The sequence below is a fragment of the Sceloporus occidentalis genome, unplaced genomic scaffold, assembly GCF_023333645.1.
Source record: "Sceloporus occidentalis isolate IW3139 unplaced genomic scaffold, rSceOcc1.0.p SCAF_5, whole genome shotgun sequence".
Classification (NCBI taxonomy): domain Eukaryota; kingdom Metazoa; phylum Chordata; class Lepidosauria; order Squamata; family Phrynosomatidae; genus Sceloporus; species Sceloporus occidentalis.
Genome location: NW_028316985.1, coordinates 29,510,422 through 29,534,262, shown reverse-complemented (window position 1 = coordinate 29,534,262; position 23,841 = coordinate 29,510,422). Strand labels below are relative to the sequence as shown.

The 23,841-nt window shown below is 40.2% G+C and overlaps 2 protein-coding genes across 7 annotated transcripts in view; one reads left to right on the top strand and one right to left on the bottom strand.

The window, feature by feature from the left end:
• PRDM4 (PR/SET domain 4) overlaps positions 1-13,329 on the top strand; it is a 33,423-nt gene extending 20,094 nt beyond the window's left edge. Inside the window, exons 13-14 of one of the 3 annotated variants that reach the window (XR_016281511.1) lie at positions 1,188-1,292; positions 13,257-13,329. Coding sequence is in view for 2 of the 3 variants with exons in the window: in XM_089528051.1 (XP_089384177.1) it covers positions 1,188-1,263 (76 nt within the window). In the remaining variant the exon portion in view is untranslated. Of the gene's footprint in view, positions 1-1,187; positions 2,004-13,256 lie in introns of those variants that run through there. The other 2 variants (XM_089528051.1, XM_089528049.1) reach the window with 2 other exon arrangements.
• PWP1 (PWP1 homolog, endonuclein) lies at positions 63-22,146 on the bottom strand. 4 transcript variants are annotated; one of them, XM_089528054.1, is made up of 15 exons: positions 21,874-22,139; positions 19,826-19,884; positions 17,616-17,791; positions 15,613-15,698; positions 14,430-14,526; positions 12,684-12,794; positions 10,924-11,054; positions 8,360-8,433; positions 6,398-6,494; positions 5,382-5,443; positions 4,637-4,748; positions 4,074-4,164; positions 3,426-3,547; positions 978-1,083; positions 63-231 (listed from the first exon to the last, which is right to left on the bottom strand). In XM_089528054.1, the coding sequence occupies exons 1-15, from the start codon at positions 21,937-21,939 to the stop codon at positions 125-127; spliced, it is 1,497 nt and encodes a 498-aa protein (XP_089384180.1). In that variant the 5' UTR covers positions 21,940-22,139; the 3' UTR covers positions 63-124. The 4 variants fall into 4 exon arrangements, with proteins under 4 accessions (XP_089384180.1, XP_089384181.1, XP_089384182.1 ...); XM_089528055.1 differs by having other exon boundaries at positions 17,718-17,791; positions 21,874-22,137; XM_089528056.1 differs by lacking the exon at positions 21,874-22,139 and adding an exon at positions 21,573-21,591.
• Between the last annotated feature and the right edge of the window lie 1,695 nt (positions 22,147-23,841).

Sequence of the window (23,841 nt, the reverse complement as noted above, 5' to 3'; positions counted from 1 at the left end):
CCGAGGAGGCGCCTCTTTTTGGCGGTCTGCGCCCCACCTTTATTTCAAGAAAAAAATAGACATTTTAATAGTAGTCATGGTATTAAATTATATTTGTTTTGAATACATAGAAAGTTAAGCTACATCATGATTCTGTTATAGTTTTGCCACTGTTAGCAGAAATTTTTTCTTCAGCTTCATGACTTGCTTGGGCAACTACTAGCCTCTGTCGGTTTCCAAAAACTTCATCCACTGTAACAAACCAGAATATGCAATGTTAGAATTAATACAGGTATGATGCATTAACAACAGGAATTATCTCACAAGTCATATTAACACATGACACCATATTTTAGTTCTGCTCTGTTATTTTGCAAAAGTATACCCCCACAATCCTCAATACTCAGAGAAACATGGCAATGGGCATAACCATGTTAAGAGATACTGGAAAGAGAAGATGAGAAATTCCTACACCAATCTTCTCCAAACCACTGCCAGATGTTGTGAACTGTAATTCACTCCATAACAGTAGTTGCAATACAATGTAAAGTCGAAAGCCTTCACAGCCAGCATTCATAGTTTTTTTGAGGATTTTTCGGGCTATATGACTGTATTCTGGAAGGAGTCATTCCTGATGTTTTGTCTGCACCAGAGATATCAGCCACAGATGCAGGCAAAACATTGGGAATAAATTCTTCCAGAACACGGCCACATAGCCCAAAACCCCCCACAAAAAACTGTAGTTGCAATACAGTTCATCTGGAAGACATCAGATTGGAAAACCAAATCCTATACTGTTCAGCAGTGCACAACGGACTCATAGCCTTACTTTGTAATAGGATCCTTACTGAGGTTAATTACATAAGTGATAGTGTAGCCCTTACTTTGCTAACCTCTTGTGACCTATATTCATCTGATGATTGGCATAATACATGACAGACTCCACTTTCATAGGATAAAACACACGACTAGAACCAACATAAATGAGAATTAATCACCTGCAGAAATTGTGCTTATGTCCCACACACGTAGTCCTTGTCTCTCTCCTCCAAAAGCATAGACAAATGGGAAGTCTGGGCAACAAGCTGCACAGAAGAGGACACCCTGGGGGCAGAAGTCCAGCAAGCATGATTTCTTTGTGATCCTGCAATGACCTATTAATACTACGTTCCCTAATTCTACATTCCCTTTATATTCCCTACTTGCAGGATAAGAAGGAAACACAGAATTGATTTTCAGGATTTGTCATTTCCCCCTTTTCAACACAGAAGATGTAAAGCATAATTACAGATTTAAAAGTCTGAAGCCATGAGGTAATTTTTTTCCCCCTGCCCTATCCACCGGAAAAATATGGGGAAACCTGAAAGACATAAAGTACTTTTCATATTAACTTAATGCTTTAGCAACATAAAATACTTCATTGATAACAAGGTTGGCATCCTATTAGTGAGTTGTTGTAAAGGTCAGAATTCTTTACAAATATCACAGTGTCCACAATTCTGCCAAACACACATTTTAAGCAATGCAAAACCACAACATGACCATTTATATTTCATTGGGGACCATGAAATATTCTGCTATTCTCCTGCAGCTGGACATACTGTGGGGACATCTGCAAGGACCCCTGGAGGTCCCCGAAGATACCTGTTGTGTTGTCTGATTCCCTGCTCTCCAATGAACAGAACTGGACATGTTGGGGCTGGGAACACTAGCTGTGTGCTAGAAATAGGTTTCCCAACTGAGAATTTAAGCCTTCTGTAGCATATAAAATTGTTCTAGTTGGCAAATTTATTAAATTAAAAAAAACATTGATGCTGTTCAAGCAAAATTGTGAAAAGTTCTCTGTATTAAAGGCAGTTTCAATCTGTTGCGCCTTATGTTATCAAAGTATATGTATTAATTTTGCCCTCTTAAATGCTGGAGGAAAATGAAAAAAGGCCAAATTAATAATAAAATTAAATGCAGTATTTAGAAATAAACAGACTGACAATTGCAGATAGGGTGGCGGTCACTAACTACTCACTCATCAGACCTTCTAGTTCCACCAATCATCCCAAGGCTCTGGGAATGTTCTTTGTAGGGGTAGTTGCAGGTGAGGGGGGAGTCAAATCATCATCATAAAGGTTTCAGTGGTTTACTGTTTTCATTTTTTTCTTCAATTGTTTTTCAAGGGGGGGGTCCATGGGTATTGGAGGACTCCAAGGGTTTTGTGGGTCATGGTTTCCCCACCCATTTTAGAAGGGTTTGGTGACCAAGTGATCAGAGGTCCAAAACATACTGCAGAAATAATCCAGTTTGAGACCACTCTAATTGCCCTGGCTCGATGCTAGGGAGTTCTGGGAACTGTAGTTTTGTGAGACATTTAGCCACTTGTCAGAGAGCTCTGCTGCCACAATAAACTACAATCCCCAGGATTCCCTAGCACTGAGACAGGGCAGTTAACACAGTCTCAATCTGGATTACTTCTGCAGTGTGTTTTGGACCAGAGACTATTTTTCCAACTCTGCTCACGATGTCATTCACAGATGTCTCCTTCAAACCAGGCTAAGGCTGGAATGCTGATTAGTTAACCATGAAGGTCTATGTTGATCTACTATGAAAGTGATATTCAGCTCAATTCTAACAGCTGCACTTTTTCCTCAATTGGTTACCTACTCTGCATTCCAGAAACTTCCTGTATTCCATGGGCAGGAATATCTATTTTTATTACCTTTTCCACACTTATACTCTAATTTTATAGTAATCTGTCTAGCTTTGCTACAGATACAACTGGAAGGTTGAGCCAAGAGTTCCTAATCTAGAGTAAAAATCACCTTGAGCAGTGCAACTCATCCAAAAATGGATGTCCCCATATAAAACTGGAACTGGCTTTCACATCCCATTTGAGTAAGCCCTTTCGGTAGTGGTGAACTTATGGCATGAGTGCCAGAGGTGGCAGTCAGAGCCCTTTCTGTGGGCAGACATGCTGTTGCCCCAGCATAGTTTGTGCCAGAGTTTGTTACTAGAAAGCCAGAGGGACATGGCACTTTGTGATAAATAGTGCGTTTTCAGTTGCTGTTTGGGCACTCAGTCTCTAAAACGTTTGCCATCACTGCAAGTTCATAAAGTCCTTCCAGCTTACACTTAGACAATTATTCTTGAAGCTGTATTTATTCTCTGAAATTACCACCTTTGGAGTTTTACATTTCTGAGTCAGTAGTATGCCAAGGCAGTAAAGGATCCAACTGCCCTTCATGTATGCTCCAAAATATGTTATTAGTCTACAACTTGCTGTTTAATTTATGCTATAGGACTTGAACCAATTGTGCGATACGTCATTAACAATAGATAATTCTTAAGACTAATTTGCTCCGGATTCACTTGAATTATTAAATACAGGACACTTCTAAAAGCAGCCACAACAACAAAAAACTGTTGATTAGTTTCAAAAAGAAGACTGAATTTACCATTTTCATATCCCTGGAATGTACCAAACTAGGTTTGTCTCCTAAAATGTCCCAGATTTTCACATATTTATCTGCTGATGATGTAACAAGACATCCTTTGATTTGGCTGCTTAATTGTAGTCCTGAAAAAAAAAGCATAATTTTTACTGTGTAGTAAAATTCAAAGAAATAATTTATTAGGAGCTTAAGTCAAAGCCATATCTAGACTGAATATGGAGCAGGATCCCTTCCCTTGAAAAGGGACCACTGTATTCAATGCACACAGCTCCCAGGTATTCAGACGCAACATGAGAAAATATCTGACTTCCCCTGAAGTTGCCCTGAGTTGAGGGAACCCCAAAATTATCTGATTCAAGTGCTCCCCAAATGCCAGGGTCAGCAATACCGAAAGAAAAAAAAAAGTTATTTCATTCCACTGGTAAAAGCAAGGGATTTTTTTTAAAAAAAATCTGATCTACCTCTAAACAGAAGCCTAGTTAGGATCTTAAAAGAAATAGGAAGTGTACAGCTCTCACACACAACACAGTGGAAAGTACACAGTTATTTCAAGAGTGATATATAGGGAAAAGAAGCCATTTATATTGGAGATAATGTAATGACAAAACTTAACATTTGCTTAAGCTGTAAGGAAAGAAGAAAAAAAATTACCAGATACTTCTTCATCATGAGCTTTCATTGTGAAGACTGGTTTATGTGAACGGGCATCTAGACAGTATACAAATCCATCTTCTGTGCTGGCCTAGGGGGGAAAATGACACTTTCAAAAAACAAGCAATCAATAAGAGGCCAAATCTAACCAGACAGGTGGTGCTATCTGGCCTCCTATTTGTCCAAAACCAGAAGGAAAGGGAAAGGGGAGAAGAGGAGAAGAGAGACAAAGAGAAAGAAGAGGCATTATGATGGATAAGCCGCATTTATGACAATAAGAAATTTTCATAGTTAGTAGCACTTAATCTTGAATCTCTGTCCCACCTCTTCTTATTTTCTTAAAGTATCCCTTTAGCAGAACATGTCACCGACCAAGGTAAAGTATTAAAAATTACTACATGTTTGCAGCTTAACCTATTTCTAGTTGGTTATTGTACTGTGGTCTGAATTGTATATCTTATTACATTTTATCATACACCTTCAATATTTTTGGTTAGCAGGTGAAATGTAAATAGAGTGAAACTAAAAAGACATTAGAAGCCATCAGAAAGCCTTATACTTACTAAGAAATGGTGAGGGGAAAAATGATTCCATGTCACTCTTTCAACCTGTCCACTAAAACGCCAAATTCTATGATTATCCTGTGGACTTCTGCAGTCATACAAAATGGCTGATCTGAAAAGAATCATCAGAATATTGGGTATCAGATTATAAACTAACATTAATGTATGCATCCAAAGTAGACAGCATCATTTTCAAAAGAAGCTGAATTTAAAAAGCTGCCATATGCTAAGCAAGTTACTGAAGAAAACTTACAGACACCATTAAGATTGCAAAGCAGGAATAGGAATCCCAAGGCCCTACAGATGTTGTAGGACTAGGTTCCTTACTATTGGTTATGTTGGCTAGGGGCTGCTGTGAATTATAATAGCATGATTCCCACCCTTGCTGAAAAGACAAAAAACAGTGCAGTCCGAGGAAAGTCTACTCAGAATCAAATCATACTGATTTCAATAAAACATGTTACGAGAAATTTTGTATAAAAATGCAGGCAAAATCAGTGTTCATTATAGTTAAGAATTCATTGAGGAGTGTTTCTAGCAATCATGTAAAAAATCCTAGAAGTGAGATAATTCAATGTTTTAGAAACACAATGGCCATGAAATAATAAATGGAACCCTATACTGGAATGTTAACACTAAGGCAAAACCACTTTATATTACATTTATGGTTTCTGTATTTCCTCAACAATCATGCAAATCTAATTCCACAAATGAAAAAGTGAATACAAAGTATGTCCTTCCTTACTTGTCATAAGAACCAGAAATCAGAGTCTGTGTTTCAAAGGGATGAAACTGTAGTGTCTGCACCTACAACGGATATCAGATTTAAAACAATACATTGAAATCCAGTTTCACACTCCATAGCTTTTAAATAATTCCAGTTATATGGAATTCTTTGACAAAATGTTCTTCTACTAATTTGGTTATCTGTTGGCTTTGAGCAATACATACTTTAGCATATAAAATAAATAGTGCATTAAAAAAAACTACTTATGTGGGACAAAAAAGAAGAAATCTAGAGTTCTAGTTAGCTCTAGTTATGCACTCATCTCTTTGCAATCAAGATGCAGAATGGAGAATGTTGCATTCTGAAAATATGTTCTGCCTGAATTATCAGCGAGGTAAATGGTGACAACTCACTGAGTTGCCTCTATCTTACTACCTTGCAAAACTATAGTTCAAAACAAAAATTACGAGCTATTCGCCTTGTTTGGTTGGGAGAGAAGGTTAACATCAGATTGGAAAGTGAAGGAACTGGAGGGAAATTGTGTGGTTGATGGGGAGAAAACAACATCAGATTGAAAAGGGAAGGAACTGGAGGGAAATGGGGTGGTTGTTTGATGGGGAGAGAAGGTTAACACTAGACTGAAAATGGAAGGAATGGGGGGATGAGATGTTTGGTGGGGGAAAAGATCTGGAGGAGGAGGAGGAGAGAATATTTTACCATCAGATTGGATTTCACACACACACACTCCTGCTTGGCAGCTCTTACAAAAATTACTGATGAAACACATGGGATAGTGCTTCTTTCAGGACCTTTCTAAGCAGTATTACTGTACTGACCCCATATATAAGTCAATCCAGGATTTTAGGGTCAATTTTGGGCATACATTTCTTGACTTATAATTGAGTATATATGATATGTTCCACTCATTCAAAGGGTTTTCTGTAGTTGCCATTAGAAGAACTGGATTTAGGTTTTGATTGTTTTGGTTGCTACAAGAAATGAATCTGGCTATGCTTCTGGAATCAGGAACATACCTTGTCTGTATGAAGAGAGAGATTTGCTGCTGGTGTGCCCCTGGCCATGTCCCAAAGAATTACAGAATGGTCAGCTGATGCACTCGCCAACACAGATCTGGAAGAACAAATATCACTGATTTGTATCATTAAAGCCCAAGGGCAGGTGCACACATAGCCCATGTACATTTGTCTCATCTCAGTTCTACCTTTGTTTTAGAAACATGCATCAGCGTTGCCCAAAGACAAAAAAATTGGTTCTATTATTTGTTTGTTTATAAATAAAAAGTTCAGCCACTTGCTGAAATGCATGAGTTACACTTAAATGGCCACTGACCATCTTAACAACCTACCAAAGTTGGGAAAGACTAGATGTAATCCACTGCCTTAATCTGGTATTTCAGTTTAGAAGATTATGAAATTGAACCACTGAGTTCTTTTTTGCCAAGTTATCTGATTAACCAAATAGGAAGTAGCAACCTTTAGAAGAACACCACTGTATGGGAGCTGAGGATAAAAATATTTTCATTAAAGAGCCATTTTTATTTTAATAAACTGTGAAGACTCTAGAAACAGAAGTTGCCAGTTGGCCACACCTCTTATCTATTGATCTTGGCTGAGATCTTAGATGGAGGTGTCAGGGCATAAAGCTCCACCAGATGGAACCCCATATCTTCCTTCCTCCTGGAACTCCTCAATTACCATCCTACAGCCAGTTTGCCCCTCCATCTCGTGCCATTCAGTAGCCAGGGGAGATGGGAGCAGCTAAAAGGTTTCTGACTACGGTATGTTCTTGCAGCTGGGCACAAAGGAGCTGGGCACACTCTATCCCTTGTCCTCTTCTGTTAATTAAATAGCAGTAGCAATCTGTCTGAAAAAAAGCATGAGAACTGTGGCAGAGCTGTTGTGAATGCAGTGTTCACTACTTCCACCCACAATAACCAGAAACAGGAAATATGCAGGCATAACTTTCAATTATTCCTATATAAGTCACCAGCTCTGCAGCCACAGAGACCAGTGCCAGATATAATGCCTTGTGGAAGTATTCTCACACACCCTTGATTTTTCCACATTTTGTTATGTTACAACCTGAAACTGAAATGAAACGTGCAAAATCTACTGTGAAGACACAAAGTCTTATTTTTTACCTCAAAGTTAAATGTTAAAAAAACCCAAGTGGTGCTTGTTAGTTGCATATGTATTCAACACAAAGTCAATACATGATAGAAACACTTTTGGCAGCAATTACAACTGCCGATCTTCCTATGCAGATCTTGTCAGCTTTGTGCATCTGGATCGTGCAACCTTTGTTCATTCTTTGTGGCAAAATTGCTCTAGCGCTGTCAGATTAGATGTAGACAGCTAATATGATAATAACTTGCTTAAAATAAACTCGTTCTGTTGCATTCTCTTCACATGCCTTTGCTTGGTGTTGGTGGCTTTGTGTATGTATGTGTGTAGTTCCCATCTTTTGTGGGAAATAGGGAGGGCAAGTCTCTGAAAAGTAGGAAATAACAAAGAGGGCATATTAATTCCCTCTGTGATTTCTAACAGTCGGTGAATGTTGGGGAGCCCTGTATCAGTGAGTATTGGCAACTGGAAGAATTTTGGGGCCAGTGTGATGTGGAAGCCAGCATAGCATAGTCGTCTGAAGGTTGAACTATGACTCCTGGAGATCAGGGTTTGAACTTCATTCGGCCATGAAACTCAGCTGGCAAACTTGGGCAAGTCACACTCTCTCAGCCTCAGGAATAGCAATGGCAAGCCTCCTCTGAACAAATCTTGCAAGAACACCTCATGATGTTCTTAAGGTAGTCATAAGTCAAAAATTACTTGAAGGCACGCAACACACATACAGAAATTTGAAGTCCATTTCTCCTACTCAAGAGTAGGAGGGAGGTAACCCCCCCCCCCAAAAAAAAACCAATTAATAGTGAAGGAGAAAATCTTTCTACAAGATATCATTACATTATTATTTTTTACCTGAGTTGTTTATTCCATGAAAGGTCAAGAACTGCATCTGTATGGCCTTCTTGATTGTCTTCCTTTGATAAACCCTTCATTAAAAAAATTAACAAATTTGCGTATCTTCCACATATATATAAAAATTAACATTTATTTTCTGATTAATTCTGATGTTCTACATATTTTAAAATCTATAATTCTCCTCTACATAATTTTTTGCAGCTGTTAAAGTAAAACCTAAAACTACTCTACTTATAAAGTATGCTGACTTGAAGAGACCTCAGCTGGAATGGAATCTTTACCATTCTAACCTGGAGATGCCAAGGGCTGAATCTGAGATATAGTCTTTCAGACAGGGGTTTAGATATATAAGTCTTTACAGGTCATGACCAGCACTTTGAATTGTGCCTAGAAACAAACCAGTAGCTAGTGAAGCTGGTTTAACAAGGGAGTTGTATGCTCCCTGTATGAATGAATTTGACCAACGGCACACAGGGCATAGTCAGGTTACAACATTTGGGTGAAAGCAGCTAAAAAGCCATGATCTAACACCTGGGTTTCTTTATATTATTGCTAATAATTTGACTGGAGAAGATGACTGTTGACATAAACTGAGCTAACTAGCGATTTTCTTATCTCATTTGACCCGGACAGAACACCTGATAGACTGGGCTGAGACTAGGGAGGGAATAAAAGAAGCCAAGAAGAGAGAAAAATTAAGAGTGCTTTGGCCATCATTCTCTACTGTATGAAAAAGGCTGTTTGAAAACAACTGTGCTGTTTTGTGTTGATAAACTATTGAGACAGGCTAAAATAGATGTATGTTCTGGTCTACTTGTAATGAATGCCTGTGTTGGACATTTACAGCTAGGTAACAGATTTTGGATTTAATAATATTGAGAGTATCAGCCCATGAATGCCTGCCAGTTCACAGATGTCTGTTAGAGATGTGTAGCTCCTCAACAGATGAGATGGTGTTTCTAAATGAATACATGGCTGAGTTATATTACTGTATATACTCATGTATAAATCTAGAAATTTTAATCAAAAAAATTGACCCCAAAAAATCTGAGTCGACTTATCTATGGGTCAATGTAAGTACTGTACTTTAACTCTCAGAAAAATAGAAACCATCTCCTGGTGAAATGCAAGAGTGTAATCTTCCTAGAAGCACTAATCTTCCTCTATTCTCTCATCTATCTATCCTTCAGTGTGAACACAAACAGTTATGCCTCCTGCAATTTTGTAAGTTCTTGGGCATTGTTTCCCCTTGTTTCATCCTTTATATTCTTTGTTATATGACCCTAAGTCTTACTCTCGACTTATCCATGGGTCATATCAAAATCATTTTGGCCTCTAAAACTGCCCTTGACTTATACGTGAGATCGACTTATAATCAAGTATAAGGTACTTAGGATGGTAATGTTCCTCCAAGTATTAACTATAAAGAAGAATGCTGGAGAGATACAGAGATAAAGATTCTGATGAAAGGATAACATTTTACTTAAAGACTAACTGAAAAAACCAAGTTGGCAGCATTAGCTTTTGTACACTTCAGTCTACTTCCTCAGATGCATATGGTGGAGTGGAAGCCTGGGGCAGACATATATATGACACTGGTATGTGAGAATGTTAATTCAAAATGAAGTAGCCCACTCCACCAAAGGTACCTGAGGAAGTAGCCAGAAGTCTATGAAAGTTCATGCTTCCAAATTCTTTCTTTCAGTTAGTCTCAAAGATGCTACAAGATCTCTCTACATACTGATTCCACAGACTGACACAGTTATATCTTTGAATTTTACTTAAAGGTAAAGGCAGTCCCTTGACATGAGTGTCTAGTAGCAACCAACTGTAGGGGGCAGTACTCATCTCTGTTACTAAGCCAAAGAGCCAGTGTTGTCCAAAGACGAATCCGGTGGTCACGTGGCCAGCATGACTGCCCCGAACGCTGTTACCTTCCCACCTAAGTGGTACCTATTTATCTACTTGCATTTGCATGCTTTCGAACTGCTAGGCTGGCAGAAGCTGGGACTAGTGACAGGAGCTCACCCCATCATGCAGCACTCGGGCCTCAAACTGTCAACCTTCCAATCAACCAATCGCCAGAATTGCCATCTTAACTACTAAGCCACCACATTCCTTTATAATATTTTACTTGTCGTATTTTTTCTTAGGGGAACAATATATGTTTGTATATGTATGCATATAATTGCCTAAAGGTTTACCAGAGATTCTCCACATTTTCCCATTTAAATTCCTGAGATTCTAATACTTAAAAATGCTTAAATAGAGTGTTGATATTAACTCTGCCTATCTGGTTTTTGCCATCATCACAAATTGGATGCTCAGGCAGACAAGGTGATAACAGGACCCTACACTGACCATAGTTTAGCTGACAAATGGGAAAGGACCCTCAATCTAAAGAGATATGACTAGAGAACTACACTGTTCCAAGGCAACACTCCAATACACAAACATATAAGATATATGGTTTGATTGTGCTCTTTAGATACAAGAAGAGAAGCGCTTTACCGGGTTCTTGTTCAAATATATTGCAGCCTACTCTAGCTTGTTAAGCTTACCTTCTTTCCTTTCTTTTTCTTTGTTTTTCCTTTCTTGCTTCCAAGGGAAAAGACTGGTTCTAAACAGTCTACTACATCAAGGTCCCACACTTCAATCACAGGACTCATTGTGCCCACTGCAATATAATTTCCTGGAGAAACATTAAGTGTAGTCTTGAGTTATCTCATGCATTCCACAAATTAACCAGCCGGTTCTGTTATTTCCTGAGCACATTCAGTGCAATCAGTTGAATGCCTGGATTATGTTAAAATTATCAGTGGTATGTCAGGATTATTTTTATTTATAAACTATATTGCTTTACAGAAGACGGAGATTTGTTCTTCTTGTTGTGTGTCTTCAACTCATTTCCAATTTATGATGACTCTCAAGGTGAACCTATCATAGAACTTTCTTGGCAAGATTTCTTCAGAGTGGGTTATGCCTTTGCCTTCCTCTGCGTTTGAGAGAATGTGACTTGCTCCAGGTCACCCACTGGATTTCTATGGCTGAGCGGGGATTTGAATCCTGGTCTCCAGAGTTGTAGTCCAACACTCAAACCATTACAAAATGCTGGCTCTTGCAAGACAGAGCTATATGTATAAATAAGTACATAAATAATTCCTTTTATTAGAAAATAGTGAGACACAATATCCCCTAATGATGTCAGAGGAAGGCCTTTTTTGTGGACTGCTCCTCCTGTCTACCCAGAGAATATAATAATGTCAAAAATACAAAACTGGCACTTAGAAACAATTAAAACACAATGCTCTTTTCCACAAATATTTGGATAGGATAAGCTTATTGTTACATTTGCATCCTGTGTTTCATCCAAAGAAGTCAGTGTAGGCTTTAAGCTGGGTTTGATTAGGCTCCTACACAATAATTTGATCACCCAGTAACTTTCACAGGCATGTGGGGATTAGAATCCAGGGTTCCCATATCCAAAACCAGCACTGTAGTTCCAATATAGATTTGAAAGCATCTACACATATGCTTTTACTTACTGTCTTCTCAGAACAAACCCAAGTATGCCATTGCCAACTTGTGCAAGACAAAAGAGAATACACTCATCCCTCCACATTTGTGGCACTGACTTTTGTGGATTTGATTATGCATGGATTTTATTAACACGTTCTTTCTAGAAATATCTAGGTCCTCCAGCACAACTCTATGATCAACTTTAACCAAAAGTCATACTGAAAGACCTAGAGACTGCTAGAGAGAACATTCCTCCAGCACAATTCTATGGTCAATGTCTGGCAGATACTACAAAGTTGTATTGGAGGACCTAGAGATTCCTAAAGGTGTTCTCTCACGTAAAAATGTAGTGTTTTTATTATTTGTGGTTTTCCCACATACATGGGGGTCCTGTGACACTAACCCCAGCAAATGTGGAGGGATGAGTGTATTTTAATGGCCTGGTAGAAACAGTATTTTGAAAAAGCTTATTATGACAAGCAGATTATTCTACCAATAATCTGAAGTAAGATACTGGGAAATAGGGAAAGGCTGCTCATCTGTACCAACAAAAAATGGCTAAAATGCTAATAATGCCAAGGCCAGGATCACCTATGAGGGGTTTATATGTCACAACAAAGATAACTAAATGAAGATAGACCTTAACTGTCAAGAGGCCTACTAAAACGTTTTACCTTATTATTCAAAACAAACGACATGGCAGAGGTGGGAAAGGAGAGGAGACAGTGGTGGGAAGATGTGTCTTACTACCTAGAAAGCACCAGTGTGGAATTTGTTAAAACATAACTTGTGTTTAACTCACCTGTAGAATCATCTGGGTTAGGGTCAAAGTTCAGCCATTCTGCACTTAATGGGTACGCAGATAAAATGAGATCATGATGGACATAAAAGGAGTCCTCTTCATGATTATAAACTGAAATAATTACATTTTCCCACAGTTAATAAAGTGAAAGTTGGCAAGTCAACAAAACACACCCCTCCTATTAAAATGTATGAAATAGAACACACACTCCAATGTGCAGAGTAAAAGTAGTACAAACATGCAGCATCTAAATGTGAAGACAGTAGATTTATTTTAAATCTGGACTGAATAACCATGCCCAACAAAGCCTGGCAAGTCCACCTTTCTCTGAAATCCCAGAAAGAAAAGAAACCCCCCCGATGGTTTTCAAAATTGTTCACAAACCACAACATGTTAGTGGTGAGCTGGTTGGAGAAACCTAAATTATACACACTTTACACATGTATGTATGTCAATATGATGTTTGATGTTTTTATTTATGCTCTTTCGCTAATCTATCTTCTTTGTTTGTATTTTGTTATTCTAAATAAAAAAAAAATTAAAAAATTATACGTACTTCCTTTATGTTTCCAGTATTAAACTAGAGCACATCTGATTTACTGATCTCTGTATCTACATAATTCAATCACCCAAAGCAAGAGACACACTTGGCAAATGACTGTACCAGCAACAGAGGAAAGACAACAACTCCATGGCTGTGCACACAGATGTTACCAGTTTCTACCCTGGTGTTTCCAGTTAAAATGATCAGGTAACAATTGACTGATATCCTTCTCTAAGTCCCTTCTTAAAGTCCGTATAGGTCTAGATGGACAAATAATTTCACTAAACTAGCTTTCCACATATAGTCAGCCCTCCATATCCATGATTTCTTTATCCATGGATTCAACCAACCATGGCTTGAAAGTACACCCCCACCAAAAAAGTCTAAAAAACCACCCTTCTTGTTTGGCATTTTACATATGAGACACCATTTTACTTAGCCATTGTTTAGCATTAGCATAGCTGGAAGGAACAGCTACACATCCACAACAATGTGTGAAGATACTCGTTGACTATATATACTGGAATAGTTCACATTTTCACAACATTTTTTGTTTTGTATATTTAGTGTTGATACATCACAGAAGGCATTCTGAATCATCATGGTACTGCTTTGCAATGCCAGTCTGAAAATCCATAGCTGAGCAACCTGAATTCTTACACAGATGTATCAACTTCTCTCACAAGATCTGGAAATAGCACCGGGACAATTTGTCTTACTTCACTTGACCACAGTGTGCATGCAGAGACAGCAACTCCAAGTAACACCACACACTATTGTATATTGCATCACAGCAAGTTAAAACATGCACTGTTTACAAAAACAACAACATGACACATATTAAGGAACATTCTGACTACAATATATGCATGAAAACCAGCTTAGAAATGAAGGAATAGCATAGCAATTTCCCCACTAAAACGTAGGGAAGTATTTATACCAATGTGAGAATCATGTGGTTCTCCTAATGTTACTGGATTACAACTCTCAGGATTGCTCAACTTTGGCTTTGCTGACCAGGGATGCTGGAAGTTGCATTTATACCACATATAGTTGAGTTCTACGAACACTTAAAAACATAGAAAGAACCAAACGTGAAGATAAACAGCTTTTGAGATTTCAAACAAAAGGAACCATTTTTATACAACCAAAGATCCAAGTCTTTTCTGACACTGTATTAAAAGCCAAAAAGGTTTACTTACCATGTATCTCTAGACTGCAATGGTCCTTATCAACTCTACCACATACTACAAGATTGTCACTGGGTTTAATCACAAAGTCCTCCGACTCATACTGATCCTAAAAGAAAATGAGATTAAAATTAAAGAAGGACTTTACACATTTTCCATGGAGAAAACTCAGCACTGCTATGCTGTTGCTATAAAACAGGATGGGCAAAATGTGTCCCACAGGCTGCTCTCCCTGCTCCCACAACAATAAAAACTGATGGTGGCATCAAACTGAAAATATGTTTTTAAAAAAATCTTTCTTTTGGTCTTCCCTTCTAGAAGGGAAAGACATACTCAGCTCTTGGGCAGGACTTTACGGTATGATAGAGGATTCTAACACCTTCCTAAACCACAGACAGCTATCTCAGCTTCTGCTAATTTTCTACAGTGGAAAAATCAGCAGTAGCTGACAAAATCTGGCAGGAGTGTGGACTCTAGTGGGTTTTTTCCAATGCAGTCGCCCAGATCTCAGAAGCAGCTCAGATCAGTATGCCCAATGTGATGCTTCTCACTCCTGTCCCTATATAGGTTTTCCCTTCAAGCTTTCTTGATTTCAGCAGATTAATTTAATAGAAAAGAAAGTGTCAGTGTAATATAATCATTTGATATTTGAATATCTAGTTGATCTACTGCAATTTATCCAATCTACCAGCAAATCCTATTTATCTTCTGTTAGCCCCTGACCTAGACAACCAAGAAGAAAACAGTATATAAATTAAGATAAGAAACCATCTCAAAAGCTGCCTTCAGCAAAAAGAGACCCAGATGCGGCTATAATTAAAAGTAAATGAAAGGTGAGTGCACCAGCAACCAAACAACCACTGAAATCACAACGGCCTTTCAAAGTATTTAAAAAGCTGCACACATGAAGTGCCCCAATGCAAAATTCTCAAAAGCATGTTCTCCAGAAGCTAAAAGGCATAAATTTTAGCAAGTGCTTTAACATTCAGTATACAGTCTAAGGAATACATCGTCCAGTGTCAAAAGATACTGATAGGAGTCACTTAATATTCTAAAATCTATTATTTTCCTGCAACAAGGAAATGACTGGTCATCATATCAGTACACATTCAAGAGTGATTCACCTTCACTGAACACTCCAGCTGTCCTTCCCCTTTCTTAAATTAAAAAAAAAGAATTATGCTTTGCCACTCACAGTATCTTTTATAGTGATGTAAGGATCATTTTCATTACTTCCATATACTGTAAGACCTGCTAGGGTATCTCCAAGACTCTCAGCACCTATAAAGGAATGTCCACTATTTTATATTGCAAGTAATTGGGCTGAGTCAGTCAAAATTGCATAATAAAAATTAACAAGCGACCGTTTCCTGAGAGAAATTATTATGGGTCAAAATGCATCACCAAGCTCTAATCTGCACTGCAGCAATAATGCAGCTTGACACAGCTTTAACTGCCATGGCTCAATGCCACAGAATTCTGGGATTTCTAGTTTTGTGAGATATTTAGCCTTTTCTGTCAAAGAGCTCTGGTGCCACAACAATCTACAAATCCCAGGACTCCATAGTGTTGAGCCATGACAGCTGAAAACGTATCAAACTGCATTATTTCTGCAGTGCAGATTAGACCCAAGTAGTCTTTTGGTGTGATGCTTTTGGCACCAGAGAAAACATAAGAAGGGTTTAAAATGAAACCAATGTATTCTGATTTAAAGCATACAATTATAATACAAATAATCCAGAGAGTTTGAAATCTCGGATAGACTTTTTTAAAAAGCCTCAAACAAAACACATGACCACAAACAAGGTTTCAGTTGCAGTAGCTATGGGGAAAGTAACTGTAATATATTTACTATTACCATATATACTCATGTACAAGTCAACCTCATGTATAAGTCGAGGGAAGGTTTCAGGGTCAAAATCATGGATTTTGATATGACCCTTGGATAAGTCAAGGGTAAAACTTAGGGGGATATAATGAAGGATGGAAAGGGGAAAATACCACTTCGATCTCCTTCTCTGGACCTCTCCTGACCATCTAACACCGATTCCCAGGTACTGGAGGAGATGTTTTTTAATATCGGCAATTGAAATGAGATAGACATGAAAGTTATGGACAACTGACAAGGTCGGGCAACTTGTGGCTCTACATATGTTGTTGAACAGCAAATGTCCATCTGGAGGGCTACAATTTTTTGAAAGCTCAAACTCTAATTGCAACATGGATTTGTAGACAGAACACACTCCTTAGCACATGGCAAACAGGAGACAAACAAACCTAGGTCATTTGTATATTGACAAAGTTCAAAGATTAATTTCATAAAATTAAATTAAGTCAGTAGAAACCAAATTGGTTAGTCCTACCTAGGGGCTGGAAGGAATGTACTTCTGAAAATCAATATTGTGACTGAAATGCAGATTGCACGATTTTAACATCAGACTGCTCTTTCTCTCTCCAACCTACTTTAATATCTTGTCTGATGAAGAGTTCTCAAGAACTCAAAAGACTGCACACTATTTTGCGATATTTTAGTTACTCTAATAAAGGTGCTGCTCTTAGGAGAATTTTGGATTGTTTTCCTATGGGCTACCTTGTTTTCTGTGTGATGGTTTCCCTCCCCACACAGAGAAAGGAGAGGCACTGTCTGGGTGGTTAGATGGGTCACACTGAGGATCTAAGGGCCAAGTTAGAGATTAAGAAATTCACAACCACACAGAAGAACAGCCTTGTCAGATGAGACTGAGGATACATCTTGTTCCTCAGAGCAACCTGACAGATATTTCCAGAAAGCATGAAAGCAGAGCAGGTCATTTGAAGGGAACCTTCTTACTAGCAACTTAACAGCATTACTTGTTCATGCTTTAGTCTCTGGATTGTATGGATGTGCACATGGAGATTCTTATCTTAGCGCAGAGCAGTAAAATGGGAGATTTTTAAGATCCAGCAATCCCAAGTGCCCATTTAATTCAAAACAGCTGAAGCCAAGTGCAATTCAAATGAGACTCCTCACCCATAAACTTTGTAATCCTTTTTTTCTTTCACTCCATTAAAAGACCTCTCATTTCTACTGACATACCTATATAAATACCAGCCATAGCTGTATATTTTAGCCCACAAAGGAAACTCATATCTTTCCATGACAAGTTTCAGAGAGTGTGATGGTGAATAGGGGAGACAGAGAAAGAAATTTAATGTTACCTGAAGTTTCCTCATCATAATTATCCAAGTCATATTCTGCCAGTTCATCATCATCCAGCTTTTCAGACTCTTCAGGGTTCTCCTCTTGGGAAGTAGAGGTACCTGCTCCAGCATCAGTAACATCCATGGCATCTCTTGAAGCCTCTTCGTGTTCATCATCATCACTATCTTCTGTCCTTTATGTAAGAAAAAAATTAAAAATATATTCATAAACTTCACACAGTTTAATGGCACAGAATGTCAACATTCGAACCATAGCCATGTACACAATTTCACATGTTTTCTTGCCAATGACTCTCCAAGCTTACTCATGTTTATGAGGGAGCCAGTTCTATGGAACACTGTGGGATGCACTCTAATGTAAAGGATTTAGCTGTAAATCTCACACCTGTTTACTGGAAGTTCATGCATACTACTGGCAATGAGGGGCAGCAGCAGTCTTCATGGAAAAAAAACAATGTTCTCCCAATCAGTGACAAGGCTGCAGCTTCTACAAATAAGCATCTTGTTTCAGCCTGAACTGAAGCAATCACTCTCTATATCAGTCATCTCATCATCTAAATCCATAGACTCACTGTGACACATTCTTTAGACATACAGTGGCAGAAATCAGTGAGGTTAGCACAGCTAACTCCATATTGGATACTGACCACCACCTGCGTAGCAGAATTTTATTGTGCTCTTGACCCACCCCCACACATCTAAAACTGTTCTGAAACTGCAGACCAAGACGAATTCATATTCCTGCTCATAGGAATTTTCCTCTACAGACAAGGCAGAAAAGAGTCTTTAAGAATCTCATACAAGATTTTTGGATCCTATGGCTACGCAAAATGTCAGTGTGTGGAAATTACTTACAAAAAATGAACAAATGTAATAATATATTCTAAAGCAGGGGTCGGCAACCTACGGCCCGCGGGCTGGATCCGGCCCGCCAAGGCCTTCCTGCCGGCCCCTGCGCAGTCCTGCCACCGATTGCCGCCAATTTCCCCCGTTTTTGCGCCGCTCCGGGCGCCATTTTGTTTTTCAAAATGGCGGCCAAAGTCTCGCGTGACCTCAGGGATGGCAAAGGTCAAGCGAGACTTCAGCCGCCATTTTGAAAAACAAAATGGCGGCGCTCGTCTAGTAGGCCCGGTGCAGCCCCTGGAGCACTCCAACAGGGCTCCAGGGGCTGCAGTGGGCCTGCAGCAGGCTCCACCTCACCCTCCTCCTCCCTAAGAGCAGGGAAAGGAGGAGGAGGCAGAAGGAAGGAGTACAGAGCGAGGGAGAAAGGGAGCCAGAGCAGCAGCTGCAGCCACAGCAAGGCGAGAGGTTGGTTCATTGGGGGAGGGAGTTAGCTGGGTGTTCTTTGTGCAAAATGCCCTCTCAGCACCCTGTGGCTTTTCTAGGTTGAAACTGTGTGCATGCTTGCTGCAGTTTATTTTCAATTGCATTTTAGTAATTTCCTTGCTTGTAACATTATTATTATTATTATTATTATTACTTGCCCTGGCTGTTCTTTCTGCAAAATGCCCTCTCAATGAGAAAGAGGAGGAGGAGGAGGAGGAGAAAGAGGGGGAGGAGGTGGAAAGGTGAGTCATTTCAGGTCTGCCTTGGGTTTTTTCCATTAATTTTTAAAAATATATAACTTATTTTTGTTTTTTTATTTCATTATTTTTATTATTGCTTTTTATTTTATTTCATTATTTTTATTATTTATGAAGGTGAGACAGTGTGACTTTCCAAAGTGCTGTAACAAAGGTCTGCTGTAACAATGATAGTGGTGGTGGTGGTGGTGATGATGATGCTTTGGTGGAAGCTCCACCCCCAGTGTGTGGCTCCGCCCCTGGAGAGTGGAAGCTCCACCCCCAGCATGTGGCTCCGCCCCTGGATGATGGAAGCTCCACCCCCCAGCTTCGGCCTCCCAGTTGTCTGAGGGACAGCAACCTGGCCCCCGACTCAAAAAGGTTACCTACCCCTGTTCTAAAGTGTTCATGTATGAAACCACAGCTATAAATAAGCCAACAAGAAGCTTTTGTTTTCATATTTTCACTTGCATGTCTGTACTTCCAGACCATCCAACCAAATCTGTATACCTATTTTTAGAAGTTACAAGAAGACACAAGTTGTCATCTACCATTAAGAACAATGACTCTGCAACACTTTGTGCAGATACACCACGCAGAACACAAGTGTTCCCACAATCATGTTTCACAATAGTCAAGACTTACTGCAGTCTCTCCTTGGCATCAGAGATCAAGCGCTTCAGTTCCTCCTTGTCGAGTTGGACCTGCAAAGTGGACACAGCATGCAAAATTATAAATCAATATTATAATCAAATGTTGCCAGGTGGCTAGGGGAAAATGGATACGTCATTAAGAAACACCAAATCGGACCCTGTTAGTTAACAGATCAATATTTCTAATACAGAGAAAACAAGCTAATACAGTGGTACCCCGGGATACGAATGCGTCGCCTTACGAAATTCCCGGGTTACGAAAAAAAATTATTTAAAAAAACTGTTCTGCGTTACGAAAGTTTTTTCGGGTTACGAAAAAACTTTTGGTGCTTTTCGGCGCGATTTCACACCAAATCGCGGCTTTTCCCCATTAGCGCCTATGGCAATTCGGCTTGCGAAAGTCTTCCGGGTTACGAAAAGGGCAGCGGAACGAATTAATTTCGTAACCCGGGGGACCACTGTATCAGGTGCCAGGAACCAGCACTGTATCTGTATCCACTGGTTACAACTGTTTCTTTCTTTCCTGGAAGCTCTCCAGGGATCAGCACTGCTTCAAGGGCTGCCATTCTCAGCAGCACTTAGGCACAGGATGGCAGTAAAAATCTGCAACACTGCCTCCATTCCTGAAATATGGGCACACCCATGCTCTGGAAATAATACTGTTTGACAACACTTATTTTATTTATTTATTTCCAGGTTTTATATCCCACCTTTCTGCCACAGTGGGATTCACTTCTAAGGGCTGTAGCTGCATCCTATGGAATCCTGGGATTTGCCGTTTTACAAGGTCTTTAGCCTTCTTTGCCAATGAATGCTAGTGCCTCACAAAACTGCAAATCTTAGGATTCTGTAGGATGGAGACATGTCAGCTGGAATAATAGAATCATAGAATTTGAAGAGACTGCCAGGGCCATCCAGTCCAACCCCATTCTGCCATGCAGGAAATCACCATCAAAGCATCCTCGACAGATGGCCATCCAGCCTCTGTTTGAAGACCTCCAAAGAAGGAGACTCCACTACACTCTGAGGGAGTTTATTCCACTGTTGAACAGCCCTTACTGTCAGGAAGTTCCTCCTAATGTTGAGGTGGAATCTCTTTTCCTGGAGCTTGCATCCATTGTTCCGTGTTTCTCTGGAGCAGCAGAAAACAAGCTTGCTCCCTCCTCAATATGACATCCCTTCAAATATTTAAACAGGGCTGTCATATCACCTCTTAACCTTCTCTTCTCCAGGCTAAACATCCCCAGCTCCCTAAGTCTTTCCTCATAGGGCATGGTCTCCAGACCCTTCACCATTTTGGTCTCCCTCCTCTGCACACACTCCAGTTTGTCAACATCCTTTTTGAATTGTGGTACCCTTTAAGAGATTTTAGACTTCAGCTCCCAGAAGCCTCTGCCATGTCGGCCAATAGTCTGGGATCCTGGGATCTGAAGTCCAAAATCCCTTAAAGAGCACAGTTTGGGGATTGCTGATCCAGACACTATACTTCTATTGGCCTATTTATTAATTATTTCATTTACTTCCAGGATTTATATCCCACCTTTCTCCCACAACAGGATTCAAGGCAGGCTCTAGAATCGCATTGGCCTTTTTAGCTGCCGCATCACACTGTTGACACATGTTCAACTTGTGGTCTACTTGGACTCCTAGATCCCTTTCACATGTAGTTTCATTCAGCCAGGTGTCCCCCATCCTGTATCTGTGCATTTCATTTTTCTGCCCTAAGTGCAGAACCTTACATTTCTTTGTGTTGAATTTCATTTTGTTAGCTTTGACCCAGTTTTCTAGTCTGTTCAGGTCATTTTGAATCTTGATCCTGTCCTCTGGGGCATTAGCTACTCCTCCTAGTTTGGAGTCATCTGCAAACTTGATGAGTATGTCCCCAATTCTGTCATCCAGGTCATTGATGACGATGTTGAATAGCCTGGGCCCAGGGCAGTGGGAGCCCACTGGCCGCTCTCCTCCTCGGGGCCCAGGAGGGGCAGCCTCCCTTCTCCTGAAGGAAGGAAAGTGAGCAGAAGAGGGAAGGAGACGGCTCACCTTGTCGGGCGTTTCCTTGGCAACGCCGCGAGGCACCCAGGCCGCGCAGGTCACTGGGCAACTCATGGCTCCGGAGGAGGAGGAGAAGAAGACGAAGAGACCGGGCCCCGCAGCCGCCTTCCCCGCTCGGACACGCGGCGGCAACCTCTTCCGGGAAGGCCCGCCTCCTTAGCAGCTCCCGCCCTCACTCTGCCGCCCGCTGCTGACGTCGACTCCATGATAACTCTCGCCTCTCTCAGGAGTACGACTAGGCCTCAAACGGCGCGGGCGGGTGACGTCATCAACGGGCGCCGCACTCCCAGAGCGCTGCTGCCGCTGAGGGCCGTTGGTGACGTCACCGGGGGAGTGACGTCACCGTGCTCCCTCTCAGCATAAGGCCCTACTGCGACTGGCGGCCCTTGGCTTATGAAGGTGGCTGCGTCTGCCACCCTCAGAAACCATAACAACTGCAAGTCCCAGGGTTCCTTCCACAGGATGGAGCCCAGGGAGCCTTATTTCCACAGTGGGCTGCACCTGCGCTGCAGTTGGACACTTGCTTTAACTGCCCTGCCTCAAGGCTAGGGAGTTTTGTGAGACGTTTAGCCTTCTGTCAGAGAGAGCTCTGGTGCCACAATAAAAACTACAATTCCCAAGATTCCCTAGAACTGAGTGTGTTTTGGACTTTACTTTCAAATATGAATAGCTTTATTGAGATAAAAGGAACTTAGGCCCAGAAACACACTGCAGAAATAACTGCTCTGCCTCAATGCTAGGGAGTTCTGGGAACCGTAGTTTTGTGAGGCATTAGCCTTCTGTCTGAGAGAGTTCGGGTGCCACAATAAACTACAATTCCCAGGATTCCCTAAAACTGTGTGTTTTGGACCTTATTTTCAAATATGAACAAAATATGAGATAAAAGGGACTTCGGGCCAAAACACAATGCAGAAATAATACAGAGACCACCTGAACTGTTCTGGCTCAATGCTAGGGAGTTCTGGGAACTGTTGTGTTTGTGAGACATTTAGCCTTCTCTGGCCATGTTCTAGAAGAATTTCTTCCTGACGTTTTGCCTGATGATTCTCTGAAGATACCAGCCACAGATGCAGGTGAAACATCGGGAATAAGTTCTTCTAGAATAGGGCCACATAGTCTGAAAAATCCATAGAAAACTATGGATGAAACCATGAAATCCTTCGACTACCCACAATATACCCCACATATACAGAACAATATAGAACATCGATGCCTGTTTATTCAGGACTATGTCCATTGTGTTCCAGAGCGTTTATTTACAGGTTAGGGCACATACGTTGCTTAAGAATACTGATTTATGAATGCTTTCCATTGGACACACACAGCATAGGACTTTCTCGTGAATGAGCATATGGATGGAAGACTGGATTTTCTTCTTGTGACTATCCTTACCATCCAAGCCAAAAGACACTGATACCGAAGCAAGTGACACTGAATTCTTCATCACCCGTTCCCAAAGAAGAGGGCATCCCTTTGGCACTTCAGCAGCCCAGCGCTACGTTTCATTAGGACGTTGGGGCAAATAGCATGTGGGTCAGGATATACTTATCTGAATCTGAATCATTTTTTAAAAAGGTTTAAAAAACTGTAATGGAGTGTGAGAGAGATTTGACAACGGTGTGTGTCACTTTGTAACCCCACTCTCCACCTCATCTGAGTGAGTCCCTTAACATCTTTGTCACAAGGTGAAAGTGGGAGAGGAACAGTGTATATACACACACACACACATATAGATATTGTATATCTGACTGGTCTATTCCAGGTTTTCAGCCTTTTCAGAACAGCAATAAGGTTTAACTCCAAAGTGCAACATGAGATTCATTTTTAATAGTTTACTGTGCATTTGCCTTTCAACTTCTCTTCTTCCCTTTGTCATTAGCTTTCCCCATGCCTTCCCATCTTTTTGCTTTGAAAGTAATTTTAATTATTACTTAAAAAGAAAGAAAGAAGAAACTG

Bases quoted from the DNA above. Each gene is read 5' to 3' on its own strand.
- PWP1 (XM_089528054.1), bottom strand. From the start codon at position 21,939: ATGAGTTGCCCAGTGACCTGCGCGGCCTGGGTGCCTCGCGGCGTTGCC. The intron at 11,055-12,683 runs GTGAGTTAAACA...ATGTTTCTCCAG, and splicing joins TAACCCAGATGATTCTACAG to GAAATTATATTGCAGTGGGC. The intron at 3,548-4,073 runs GTAATTTTTTTT...TTTTTTTTTCAG, and splicing joins TCATGATGAAGAAGTATCTG to GACTACAATTAAGCAGCCAA.